Source organism: Eucalyptus grandis, chromosome 3 (assembly GCF_016545825.1).
Source record: "Eucalyptus grandis isolate ANBG69807.140 chromosome 3, ASM1654582v1, whole genome shotgun sequence".
Classification (NCBI taxonomy): domain Eukaryota; kingdom Viridiplantae; phylum Streptophyta; class Magnoliopsida; order Myrtales; family Myrtaceae; genus Eucalyptus; species Eucalyptus grandis.
The window spans coordinates 12,803,242-12,817,279 of NC_052614.1; the positions used below are offsets into that span (position 1 = coordinate 12,803,242).

Below are 14,038 nucleotides of genomic sequence, written 5' to 3' on the forward strand. Positions count from 1 at the left end.
AAACGGGGAAAAAGAAGAAGGCAAAAGAAAGACGGTCCAATTGGCTTGCCCCCAGCTTAGTCTCGCTTTTTTTCAAAAATAACTTTTTTAAAAATAATTCTATTTTAATTTTAATACTAGAAATGCACGTGCTGCTTATGTCTATATGCCATGCAATTTAATGAAAACGTGATGAATTTTGATAAAAATTATTTACTTTACTTTATACTTTATTTTCTTTTAGGGACTAAGTCCTAATTTTTTATGCAATTGAGTCATAAATAAAAAGGGCAAAATTTAAATATTAAATATTAACTCTTAGTCCAAAATTTCTCATTAACAAATGAGAGATGGAAAACTCCCTAGCACAAGATATTCGAGCGTGAGCTTTTTTACAATGAGAGATGGAACATCCCTATGCATAAGAAATTGACAAGCGTAAAATCATTAAGGGTGATTTTGATGAAGAGTTAATGGAGAGCAGATTTAGGACTTAAGTAAAAGTTCATGATTTTTTAAAAGACAAAAAAAAAAATTAAAGTAAACTTGAAATTGGACCAAAAGTTGGATTTTTTAGGCAAAAAATAGTTTATGGTAGAATTGATATTGGAATTGAAGTTGAAGGTTGTTTACAATATAAACAAAGTTTATGGTAAAATGGGAATCGAATTTAGCATCTCTAAAGTTCATAATATGTTCCACACAGTCGTCAATTCCCACCAACTGTTTGGGAACATATATAAAAAATAGTCCTTTTAACTCAGTCTTAACTTTCCAACAATTGTTTTAACTAATGTGCCCTCATGCCTGTCAAATAACGATAAAAATTTCAATATGTGATGGAAATATTTGTATTATTTTTCAAGTAAGACTAGTTATTGTAGAATTGGTATTGGAACTAAAATTGAAGATTCTTTAACAATGCAAAACAAATTTAGGGTAAAATGGGGATTAAACCTAAAGTCGTAGATTTTTTATGAGACAAAAAAAAAGTTTAAGTTAGAATAGGGGCAAGCTCTAAAGTTAGAGGTTTCTTATGAGCCAAAAGATATACTTGGGACAAGAGCTAAAGTTAAAGGTTTTTTAGGAGACTAGGCCGTTCCTTTTTTAGCCGAGAAGAAGAGTGAGTCCTTTGGAAAACATACAAAAATTCACTTTCTTCAAGCCACCCAGTGAAAGACGAAGGTGCTTTCCAAACAAGATTTTTTGTTCCATGAGCTTTACATCCACTTAAATTGTTTATGGTAGGTTTGAGCTTAATCTATATGTGGAAATTACTCGAGCATCAATGGTTATAACTTTGATAGAATATTTACAACTGACTCTCCTTAGGAAAAAGGTACTAACACTTGAAACTAGATCACGTAAATCTCTAGTGTTTTCATATTAATTTAAATTGCAAAATCCTATCAGTTTCTCATTAATTTTACAACAAAGGTCCCCAAGGAACCTTCTTTTGCTCTATCATTTCTCATGCAAAAATCAAACAAGACTTGGTCAATAAACAGCTCGCTTTCTTCCTCACATCCCACTCCACGGCGTCAACAACATTTCCAAAACTCTCTAGCAACACTTTCAAGGACAACCCTATGGGTTTTCTCGGATGCTCCATCGCCCCCATGGTGGCCATCCGGCAAGACATTGACGACATCATAGACTTGGATGTCCGGGGTTGACTGGCTCTCGACATCGGAGGGAAAATGACGCCATTGGACTTGGCTGTGTTTTAGTAAGAGAAGCGGAAGTTGGGGGTGGACCTAGCCAACTTAAGAAGGAGGTTGGCGAGAGGCCAACAAGGGCTGCCAAATGGGAGCGCAAGGACAACAACAAGACCGTCGGTAGATGTGTCACGGGTTAGGTTTCCATGATACCTAATCCAAAACATTGTTGGAGTGTGCTTGACCTGACCTAACCCTAGACCCAAAAGGCATACGACCCAAGCAATCAAGTTGGTCCAAGTCTTTTCTTTTTTTGTTTTTTGTGCAAAGGTTAAGACAAACATTGTCGCGACCTCTCTTTTGCTGTCCGAGGGAAAATGAAGAGGTTTATGGGTATTTGCCTAAAGAGTTGAACCAACGGCCTTGGATTAGGCGTAGGCTCTCCCAAACCCATACCTTGTGCGACCTTGGATTTTGTATTTTAATTTTTAACAACCTATATATTTCTAGGAGTCACCACTAGCCTATTGGGGTCGGCTATAAACTAATCAAGATGCGGGAGTGTTGTCTTGATTCCTACGCAACCGGAGATTTCTAGGAATGGGGACTTATTTACACCAATGTTTCTATCAGCACCCTTATGGTACCACTAACTTGAAAGTTTGTTTATCTAAATGGCCACAAAATCTTGATTACCAATTACAATACTCATTAAACCACTAAGCGTCCATGCAAATGGTTTTGTAGTCCTTAATGTCTATACTAATCCTAACCTAATTTAGAAGACAAATTTACACTCAAATTTATGAAAAGCGGTGCAGTAAATAAACATCCAAGAAATTGAATGACTTGCAAATAAATGCTGAAAAGGAAAACCCGATACAAGTCGGGCAAATAATATTACATGGCCTTGTTATCACGCCCCAGGATAAGACCCACATGAGCAAAATGAGAATTTAAATGTGCATGAGATTACTCTAAATGCATGAAACTACTCTAATTAATCTACACAACATGGATTATTTACAATTATAAAATACCAAAATAGCATTAAATTAGGAAAAGTGACCTTATAAAATTAGGAAAATCTCCTAGATGTCTTTTTTGCCTTAATTTGATACATCCATCATTTTTATATTTTTTTTTGAAATTTTCGGATTTTTTCGATATTTTTTTATTTGAAAATAATTCCCTACCAATCTATGCTTGATTTACACTAATATGGAAGATCCCAATACATTAATATCACAAGAACTGAGCTCGAATCGACAATTTCAAGATCGAAGCTTAGTTTGGGCATTTCGTCGAACACTTGGTGTGCATTAAACTAGCCCAAGCAACTTCCTCGAGCCATGTTTGTGGTCTTCAATCTCGACCCATAAGTAATCTTATGTGGAACTAAAATATCAAGGTTATATTGCCACATGCAAAGAGCAAGATTAGATAGAAAACATAGCCAAAAACACATAAGAACTAAGTTGAAATCAGTCTCAAATATGCAGGTTTGAGTTGATTTTGCAAATCTGGGTTTGAACCCAAGTCATGCAAACAGGTTGCATGCTCATATTCAAGCCCCGACACTCATCACATACAAGATCTAAAGGAAACATTACTTGATCCGAGTGAAACTAGGTAACATGGACTTTTAAATGTAACAAACATCACAGAGAATGATCAACCGAACACATCGAAACGACCTCTCCAAGAAGCGCACAAGCAAAGTCCACACTGACCAACCATGAATCAATGTGGATAGGTTTGGTTTTTGGCTCTAGTTATAGATGGTCTTATGGTTCACACGGCGATTTAAAGACCAATCCAACCTAACCTCAGCATCATTTGTACTCCCATAGGACATTCATCAAGTTCATGGAGACAACACGTGTGCAAAGGGGAGTAGCAAATCAAACATATATGGCTCTCGAAGAGGATTCAAACACTTGGAAAAATTTCAGCCTCAGAAATCAATCTTCCGGGCTAGTTTTTCTCTTGCCTTTTCACGTTTAAAACATATTCAAACTTGACCAAAAATACATCTAGGATTTTTACCTTGCCTCTTAGTTTCTTTTGCAATGGCTTTTGGCTAGGGAAACCAAGAAATTATCCTCCGGGGGCATGTGGAAGTTGGCTTATTCAAATTAGAAAATGAGATTTGCAAAGAAAAAACTAACAACAATGGTTTTTGTTGGTCTCCAAAATTAAACTTTAAGACCTATTTTGTTGGCCAAGTTAACACTGAGCCAAACTATATGTATTCTAGTTTGGGCTACAAATCATGGTTTTCCTCATTTGTCTCTCACTTTTCTGAAAAATACTCACTTGAGAGAAATTTTTGGCATTTCTTGGCCCACTACGAGGTAACTGTTTTGGGAGGCTTTAGGAAGCCTTCTTGATCTCCATTTGGGACATGCGACCTATAGTTGGAAAGATCTTTGAGTGAAGTTTCACTCTCTAGTTGAAGGTTTTGGCTAATTTTGGCCGCAAGTTTGTGAAAATTTCACTTTTCTTTACAAAGGTTGGTTTGAAATTTCTGGGTTTTGCTTTTCTGGAGTTGCTTCCGGGGGTGTCCATAGGGGACGATTGTGAGTTCTTCCTTCTCCCCCTTGTCTCCTGCCTTTCATGCCCTAAAAGAGCTTACTTCAGTGATCTTATCCCCTAAATTAAGGGATTTTTTGTCGGTATGTTGTCCACCTATCAAGCTTACCAACAAAGCTACTTCAACAACTTTCTGACTTGGCCAAATTTTCAAATTTTTAAGCTATTGAGTGTGCTGATTTTGGCTCTGATTTTCATGTGCTTCCAGCTACTTATCCCTAGCCAATTTTTCAAGAAAGTCCCTCAAAGTTTGCCATTTTCTTGCCCGAGAATGCCCATTTCAATGCAAATTTGGTGCTTTTGGCCCGATTTGATTTATTCGACCTGGCTAAGTTTAATTTCAACATAATTGGAGGCCAAGATGATGAGCTAAGGGCTCGGGTGAAATTTTGCAAAATTTGCGAATTGATCCCTCAACTTTTGGAAATTGCATTTTGGTCCCAACTTGCCATTTTAATTACAATTTGATCTCCTGGGCATGGCTAGTCACATTCAGATCATCAACCCCAACCTTTTTCTTCTTTTTTTATTTTATTTTTTATTTTGATTTCTTTTATATCAAGAAAATAAATGCATTTAAAAACTATACTAAATGCGTAGGTAATCTTTATGCAATAATTTGACAAGAAATGTTTTTGCAGAAAAAGAAGCTCCCATTTTTTCGAAAAAAAAAATGATTTTTGGACAAAAATTTAGGTATCAACAAACATGTTTTTCACAAATCTATTATAAGTCTTAGCATTACACATTTTCAAATATCTTGAAGAAATAAATTCTCAATTAAGGCACAACTTAGTGTTATTGCTTATGGTTATTTCACTCTTTTTTCTCATTTCTCAAACTTCTATTTGTTGTTGAGCCTAGAGATTTATCAAAATGCCTAATCGGAAGTTCTTAACATAGTTGCTACTTGATCATGTATTCCCTCGCCATGAATATTTCGTCATAGTTATTGTGACGTGAGTTTAGTCATGCATCTAGATTGGCCTTGGTAGTGAGCTTCGTCAATCCCAATTTTGATCCTTAGCTGGGGTCTATATGCCTTGGTTCTAACCGTTATCTATCATGCATTCATATTAATCCATTGACATCTCTTCCATACACTCACACATTAGTCATAACCACTCCAAACAACTCTTGCCTATCACACAACCACATCAGAGTCCTATCATATTATGGCTCTCTCCTATCGTTTTCATCTACAAATTTTGATCTTCAAGAGTTTGGCATTTTGGCAAGCTATATCCTAGCTACAAGCAAAGTTTGATATTTTTGGAATAAATCCCTTTATATGCTATATTCAATGATAAAAACCAAAGAGATAAAAGATCATGTTTTCCTCCAATTAGTGATGGAGAAATAAATGAAGCAAAAAGATATTAAAAGAGAAATGATTGTACTACAGTCTTTTAATCTACTGTAAGAACAATAGTCTTTTTATAACCACGAGAAACTAAATAACAAATTATTATATATTTTCGTGGGATCCACTCTTTTAAGTATTTGTGATTTATAACAAGCTGTTACTCTCACAGTAGTTCAAAGACTGATATGCTAGCAAAGCCTATATTAAAACTTGTTCAAGGCCATACCAATATTAGAATGGAGAGTTCATATCATACTTAGAGCATCAAAAGCATTAACCTTGAGTACATGAGATTGATTTATTAAATATTACATCAGACTTAAATAGACCTTAAGCAAGTAGAGGGTCTTTCATGACCAATAGCAATTTGAGACACATCACTCAGTAGATCGATTAGAATCTGCTACAAATTGGCCCTAGTGCACGATGCGCTTCATCAAGTGGAGATGAGCTTCACAAGGACCTTGAAATCAGCCTCAGCAATCCCATTAGGCCCCGCAGCCTTCACCAATCTCTCCCTCAACTCACCAGCCTTCTTCCTCATTTCCTTCCCATCCTCACCCCTCAACACCACCTCCAGTGCCTTCTCCATCCCACTCTTGGTTATGGTCCCACCTTTTACTTTCACTCCAATCCCCCACACTTCCTCTATCACCCTCCCATTCATCATGTTGTCCGCCCAGAATGGCTTGCATACCATCGGCACACCGCCCACCACGCTCTCAAACATCGAGTTGTACCCGCCGTGCGTCACATAAACCCCACACGCCAAGTGGCTCAACACCTGGGCCTGTGGAGCCCATGGGACAAATTTCCCGTACGCGCTCGTTCGCTCTTGGAGTCCCTTGGGCAAGAACGCCATCGCGCGTTCCTTGATGGACCATAGAAATGGGGTCTTAGTAGATTCTAAGGCTTCCCCAATAGCCGATACCTCACTTGGCGATGGCATTGCCACCGTCCCGAAGCATATGTACGCCACAGACCGAGGGTCTCTGGCATCAAGCCACGTCAAGCAACCGGTAGTGTCAGAGGTGGAGCTCGACGGCAGCGGCAGCGGGGGGAATGACACCGCGAGGCACCCCACTTGGAGGAGCATCTTGAACTTGGATTTCAGGTCTGCTATCAGAGGTGTTGGGGTCACTTCTGCGTAAGAGTTCATGACGACAGCGGTGGCGCCACGTGGGAGCACACGCCCCACCTCGCGCAGCATGCATGCACTCCTTGATGTATCATGATCATCGATTAGCTCCTTAGGTAGATCTGAAATGTGCATCATAGATAATCCCGGAATTACTCCGAGGCTCTTGTCGTCGTCATTGTCGTTGTCAGTGGAGGTGCCACCACCGGAGGATTCACGATGGAGCTCACTTATGACGTCAATGTACACGTGCGCCGCTAAACAATACGGAGTGGGGACCCAGAGGGCTACCCAGGGAACCTGCATTTTCTCTGCCATTTCGCCTGCAAAAATCACGAGAGCATCGGTCAGAAAACAACTCACCTTCTTCCTCACATCTTGCTCCGCGACGTCAACAGCTGCTTTAAAATTATCAGGCGCTGCTTTCAAGAACAACTCCACGTGTTCTCCCGAATGCTCCATCGGCCCGCAGTGGCCGTCTGGCAAGCCGTCGTTGACTTCATAGACTTGGACGTTGCTGGGTAGCTTGGCTCTCAACGGCGGAGGGAAGATGAGGCTGTTAGACTTGGCTATGTTCAAGAAAGAGAAACGGACATCCGGGGCGGCTGGGGCAAGCTTGAGGACCAGATTGACGAGGGCCCAAGCTTGGCCGCCGAACGGGAAAGGAATGACGACGACGTGTTTTCCCGATGACATGGTGGTCTTGATTTGTAATCTTTTACGTGGTAAGTTGTGTTGTAGTCCGAGGAAATGGGGAATTTGAAATGAATCCTCTTTTTGGATGCTTAGGAGTAGAGGAGTTTGCCTATATATGGAGGAGAGCAAAGCGCGTGAGAGAGGAGAAAATATTGGGTGAGTGAAATACTCCACGTAGGCCATGCAGAAAATCATTTACTGATGTTTTGGGTCGGGTCCGGTCTAATAGAAACCCGTGACCCATTGACACCTCCATTTTACAGGATGGATAAATTCACTTTGGAAGAGCCTAGAAATCTGTACATTAAATTATTTACCTGAATTATTCTCTTCAACAGAAACAATTATTAAGAATTCTGTTATAAAATTAATGCAGAGAAATATCGGTTCTTTCAATCTAAATCAATGCGATATCTAAAAAATTTGAAGGAGGAACAATCCATTATAATTGCAAGATCAAAGTTACAATCACTCGCATGTTTGCTTGAGTGCTAAATCACATCTAGATTAGGCCTAAATTTAAAGTGTTTATAAATAAATAAACTCAATTCTATGTAAAATTTCTATTATAAGATTCATCATGTTTAGAACTCCTCCGCATGCAATTAAAGAGGGCACCATTGCATCGTCCTCTTTCTTTCTTTGCGTTCATCCTATATTGTGCGGCGCTTTTCACTGCGCAACGCTTGGCTGAACAAACCTATGTGTAGGAGAAAATATTGAGTGCCTCTTATGTAGTCAGCACAATAAAAAATAAGGGATCTGAAATAATGACACATCTCTAAAGTAGGCTCAAACATCACTCCCCTACACGCTCTCTCCTCTCTCTCTCGCCCAAATGCTTTGAGCATCAAATGACTATTCAGCCATCTCTGCGTACATTTACAGCCTCGCTGGTAAAGAGGAAGAAGGGAAAGCAGGAGGCGGGGGTAGGAAGATGAAGCAGGTTTGTCGTTTCTTATATTTCATGTGTTTATACTGGGATCTAGAGACGCGTTCGAATTATGACTAAAAAATTTGATTGTTAATTGACTAAAAGCAATTCTTGTGGTCCCTACTGCCCTTAACAACCACTCCCATTATAAAAAGAATAAAAAAAGAAAGAAAAGAACATAATAGCTATAAAAATGAGTTAAGATAGACATCCTTCATGGAGAGTATCACCTCTGAATTATCCATTGAAAGTGTTCTAGAGAATCACTTTACATTTATCTATAGGATAGATCCACTGTATCTATTTTAGATCTATATATGAAACATATTTCATTTTATAAGCTTAAATCATATCTCTAAAAAATTATGCTCTCTTTTTTCTTCTTTTTTTTTTTTTTTGGCAAGAACATCAACAAATATGCTTTTAATTAATTGATGAACTTCGGCAAATGACAAAAAAATGGTAGACATAACTATCAGATGCTCACGTTCTTACTTACCTTTCTTTGATTTTTGGCCCAAATGACATTAGCACTATTGATTTTTAGACGATAACCACCTGACATTACTAGAAAGCATTCAGCAATTATTTTTCTCAACCGGCCCTACCAATCTTCTTTTTGTCTTAAAGGCTGTCATGACCCTCTTAATTTTCATTGTCCATGTGTAATGCACGGGCTACTAGTCCAAAAAAAAAAGGGATAAGTGCTAAAGAAGTCTTACAACTTGTCAGGAAAATGTAGTTGAGTCCTAAAACTTGCAAAAAGTGCAATCAAGTCCTAAAACTTGTCAAATTGTTTCAATCGAGTCCTAAAGTTAACACCGTTGACTTTTTAACGGAAAATGCTGATGTGGCATTTAAAATTAATTTTTATTTTCCATGTGGCTTTTTAAATTTTTTTATTTAAATTAGATTTAAAAATTAGAAAAGAAAAGTTAAAATTTATTTAAAAAACAAAACAATTAAAAAAAGAAAAAAAAGGCAGCCACCGCCCATTGCTTTGAAGGGGCCCCGATGACGGCGGCAAGGGAGGAGCTACCTTTTTTAACAATTTTTAAAAATAAATTTTAACTTTTCTTTTTTAGTTTTTAAATATAATTTTAAAAAATAATTAAAAAACCACGTGGAAATGAAAAATTATTTAAAATTCCACGTCCGTGCCATGTCGGCGTTTTCCGTTAAAAAGTCCACGGTGTTAACTTTTAGGACTCGATTGAAATAATTTGACAAGTTTTAGGACTTGATTGCACTTTTTGCAAGTTTTAGACACAATTGCATTTTCGTGACAAGTTTTAGGACTTTTGTAGCATTTATCCCACAAGAAAAATGAAAGAACTTTAAGGCACTACCGCAACCGGTATGTTCCCAGAAATGTTCACGTGAAGTTTCGTTCTCGGAGCCTTATTTCCTCTCGATTGACCTTCCATAGAGAAGGGGCATCATTGGATTGACAAATCAACATCTATTGTATGTCTAACGGTAGGGAATCGGAGCCTTATTTCCTCTTGATTGACCTTCCGTACAGAAGGGGCATCATTGGATTTACAAATCAACATCTATTGTACGTCTAACGGTAGGGAACTTTTTGCACGTGAAGCTAAAGCTAAGGTTCCTAAAGTCAAGGATTTTGTGTTTCAATATTGTCAGCATCAATAAAAATTTTCTTCAGGAAACTTTGGCTACACATTTCCCTCATGGAGCACATTTCCCCCATGAAACTGTAAGTGAAGCAGTGACAATCTCCGAGCAGTAGATTAACTACCACTGAACATGAGAAAAAATTATCGTCGAAAATGTTATGGTGCCTGTATCAGTGAGATATAGCTTGTAGTGCTGGCTTCTATCCAGGATTGAGACACTACAAAGGCCTTGATGTTTGCTGCATGAAGTGTGACACCCCCTTTTCTTCTTCCTTTTTCTTTAATTTTTTTCGTTAAATATTCTTTTATTTCCTACCAAAAGAACCTCCTATTCCTTGAGAGAGAGAGAGAGATCGTAAATTTTTCTCATGTTTGGGTGCGAAAGAACTACGGCAAGAAGAAAATTGAAAAAAAGAAAAAGAGAGGAAAATAAGAAGGAAGGGAAGCATATGGAGATGAGGTGTGAATGGGAAGGATGCGTTTAACTTTACATGGGGAAGGGGATGCGTCGTGGGGACAAACACATATTACAAGTCAAAAGTGGTTCCCTAAAGTGGTGCCCTATCTCAACTAGATTTGAACAAAGAACGACTAGAACTCCTTCATTCACAGTCACTAAGCAAGGCATTGTGATACGTAATTACATCCTACACAGCATTGGTCGGGCGGCTTTTTCTATCATTTGTATTTCGCAAATGGAAAAATCGGTCTTTCTATCTCAAGAATCGAGGACCTTTGTCACTTTCCTCATCCATACCCGGCGCTCTTCTTTCTGACTTTGCAAAGCCACGGATCTCTTCTTTTTGGCGTCAATGTGAAACTCGCTAGTTGCCTCCAGCTATAAAAAAGGGAAAAATAAAATAAAAAAGAGGCTTAAATAGCCCCCATCAATCGGTACACTCCCCAGTTGGTACATTCCACTCTTTCACTCTTATTCAAGTTTTATGCAGCAAACACAGAAATTGACAAGGGATGCCGTGATTCTTGTCTTGGACGAAAACAATTATAAAAATCGGCATTTACTTGTTGAGGCTACTATGTAGGAAATAGTAAGGGTTAATAGTAGCAAACTATTTAAGAGATGTCCAATGGATAGATGCTTTCGCAATAACATAAAGACAAGGAGCTATTGCAGTCATCCATGAAAGCTAAGTTTCTTTAGAAGTTTGTGGGCTCCAAACTGAGGAGAAAAAGAAAGAGTTGGCTTATCTGTGCGGGAAAGAAATATAAGACTTTGCACTAAGTGTTTTTGCGTGTCATATGAGAAAAACAATTGTAATAGTAAGTGTAAGCTCTCACTAATCATAAACTATGTGTGATAATTGTGTGACAATTTTTTTTTTTGTATTATTCATACTATATCTTCAGTTAAGCATGTCTAGACCCAAGTTACTCATTACAATTTTCTTATGTTGCCCGATTGTGCTTTTGTACCCAGCATGAACAACAAATGATGTCTAGGTTCAGAACGAATTCCCTTCCAAGGTTACCTCCAGATGATTTTTCAGCCAAGCGATTGATGACCTCTTTTTTTTTTTTTCCAATTAAAAATTTGAGCCATGGCATAATTTTTGCAATGCTCATGGCTCAAAGATAGGTAGGTGGGAACAAGACACATATGGGTAGGCACAATCACATGCATCATACCAAATGCCATGGATGTCATACTCGTGAATGTTTTTCATATTTTAAACCAATTCCTAAAAATCATCCAATTAATCTTAAATTTATTAAATAAATATCAATTAAATTTTTATACGATAATCCAATGTAGTCATTACAAATCTTGTGACCAATTTTTGATGGAAACCACTAGCTTAACCGTATCCCACATAAGACAACCCAAGACAACTAGACCGCCACATTAATAATTCTCGACAAAAATTAATTGTAATGGGTACATTGATGTTTTGCACAAAAAATTTAAGATTAAATCGATAAAATTATTATATTTTATTAAGATTGTTTCCAGAAGTGACCCATGAGGCAATAATACGATACAACACTAAATGCTGAAATTATTGAAACCTTCGTGAGATTTGTTTTTTGGAGTCATCGTGAAAATGTGGAATGCATTTGTGCGGATGAGCGGACACACACTGTCCATGAAAGCTTGGTCCGTGCTGGGCGGGGATGGAGGACAAACACGAGTTGGAAAAGCAAAACAAGGACAAGGGGGGATGCACTTTGATTTGTCTACATCATGGCTTGACCATCTTTCCCCCAATTGGGATCAAGGCATGTGAACCTTCAGGAAACCTATCTGCACAACAATTGTTTGGAGGGCTTGTGTACACTGCCTTGGTCTAGTGCCTCATACTTGAACTTTGCATTTATTTTGGACCTCGATTGTTTTTTTCTAACACTTGAATGAAAATGACATAAAATTATAATGTGATTTTTCCAGACACAATGAATTTGATCAATATTCCGCATTTGGTCAAGTTTCACATGTAAATCTAATTAAGGAATCCAAGATGGCCGGAGGATCTTGTGAAGAAAAAATAGCAGTTGATCGAAAACATATTAATGATTTACCATGAAAAGAATTGTTGAGGGATTAAGATAGCTGAACTTAAGGAATCTGTGAAAGAGAACATATGGGTTAGTTGAAGCAATTGTTCTTCCAATTGAGCATCCTCATGGATAATATGAAATGGAAAGAATTTGCATAAGGGGATAAACGAGACCAAATATATTTTGAATGGAGGAAGCAAATCATTCTTCAAACGAAGTGTTTCGAGAAAATTATAACTCACATTTGGCCATGATAGCGCTTATCTACAACTCTACTAACACTTTGCCAGCATCATCAAAATCTCAAATTTCATCAATCAAGTACTAATTGTAAGATGCAAACATTCAATCCCAATATCTTCATAACAATAACAAGAGCACAGATGATTGAGCAAAAAGATTAATGCGCCTATTTTGGAGTCCATTCTTCTTGATGCGAAAGCCAAAAATCGGTGATCCACACGCAAGCCTTCTCCTCTATTGCCCTCTGTATCACTGGTTCAGTGAGAAGGCCCCTCATCCTTTAGCACTAGGCAAACGCTCTATATGTGAGGATACTTATGAGAATTAGGGTTAGAAAAGAGACTTGAACACTATTTATAAAATTTCCAATCAGGCCCTCTCATCACGAACCAAGCTCAACTCGGCCCACACTAGCCAGCCCTATATTAGACTAATTAAGAAACTTTCTATCTTACCTTAGACCAATCCCATAAGACGGTAAATTATAATATCAATTAATATAGTCCACATTATGAAAACACTTATATTCTTCCACTTGGACTATATTAATTGAAATTATACTATATGTACGCACCTTGGTCTAGAGATAATTCTTAATAGTCAATCATATCCCATAAAGTCTCAAACACCGAATCATAGCGGTAACTGTATGTATACACACAGAGCCTCCCATGGTCACGAATATTTTCAACTTTATTTATATTTATTCAATATGGTAATATAACAAATGGATAATATCTCTCATAGAGAGATCCTATTTGTCAATCACCATTCTCTTACCTCAAGCACCACAAAATTTGTGCCACAAGAGAATGTCTTTATAGTTCCAATGAATCCATATATGCCTTGTCTTTATGGTTAACATTTCTTTATGTATAACAAGATATATGCACAAAGTTAATAACCAGATACTCTTACCCTTCACTCAGGTTTATACAATATCTTGAGACTTTTGTCAATATATATATTCAACATAATAACGATCCATTCAAAGAATGTAAAAGTTGATATATATATATATATATATTAAAATGTTACTAAATGTAACAAATACAAATGTAAACGTTATTAGAGGAAAAGTAAAAAAAAAAAAAAAAACAACTCCCACTAAATAATAGTATCCCAAGATGCTTCTAAGCTATCACGACCTCCTTTTTTTCGTCCGAGAGAAAAGGAAGAAGGTTTAGGGGTATTTGCTTAAAGAGATAGACCAATGGCCCTAAATTAGGTGCAAGCTCTCAGAAGCCCATACCTCGCACGACGCTGGATTTT

The 14,038-nt window shown here is 37.6% G+C and overlaps 1 protein-coding gene across 1 annotated transcript; it reads right to left on the reverse strand.

Moving 5' to 3' along the window:
* Nucleotides 1-5,923: 5,923 nt before the first annotated feature.
* On the reverse strand, nucleotides 5,924-7,432 carry LOC104431038 (anthocyanidin 3-O-glucosyltransferase 7-like). Its single transcript, XM_010043731.2, has one exon. It carries the CDS (start codon nucleotides 7,430-7,432, stop codon nucleotides 6,035-6,037), a length of 1,398 nt encoding a protein of 465 aa, XP_010042033.2. The 3' UTR covers nucleotides 5,924-6,034.
* Between the last annotated feature and the right edge of the window lie 6,606 nt (nucleotides 7,433-14,038).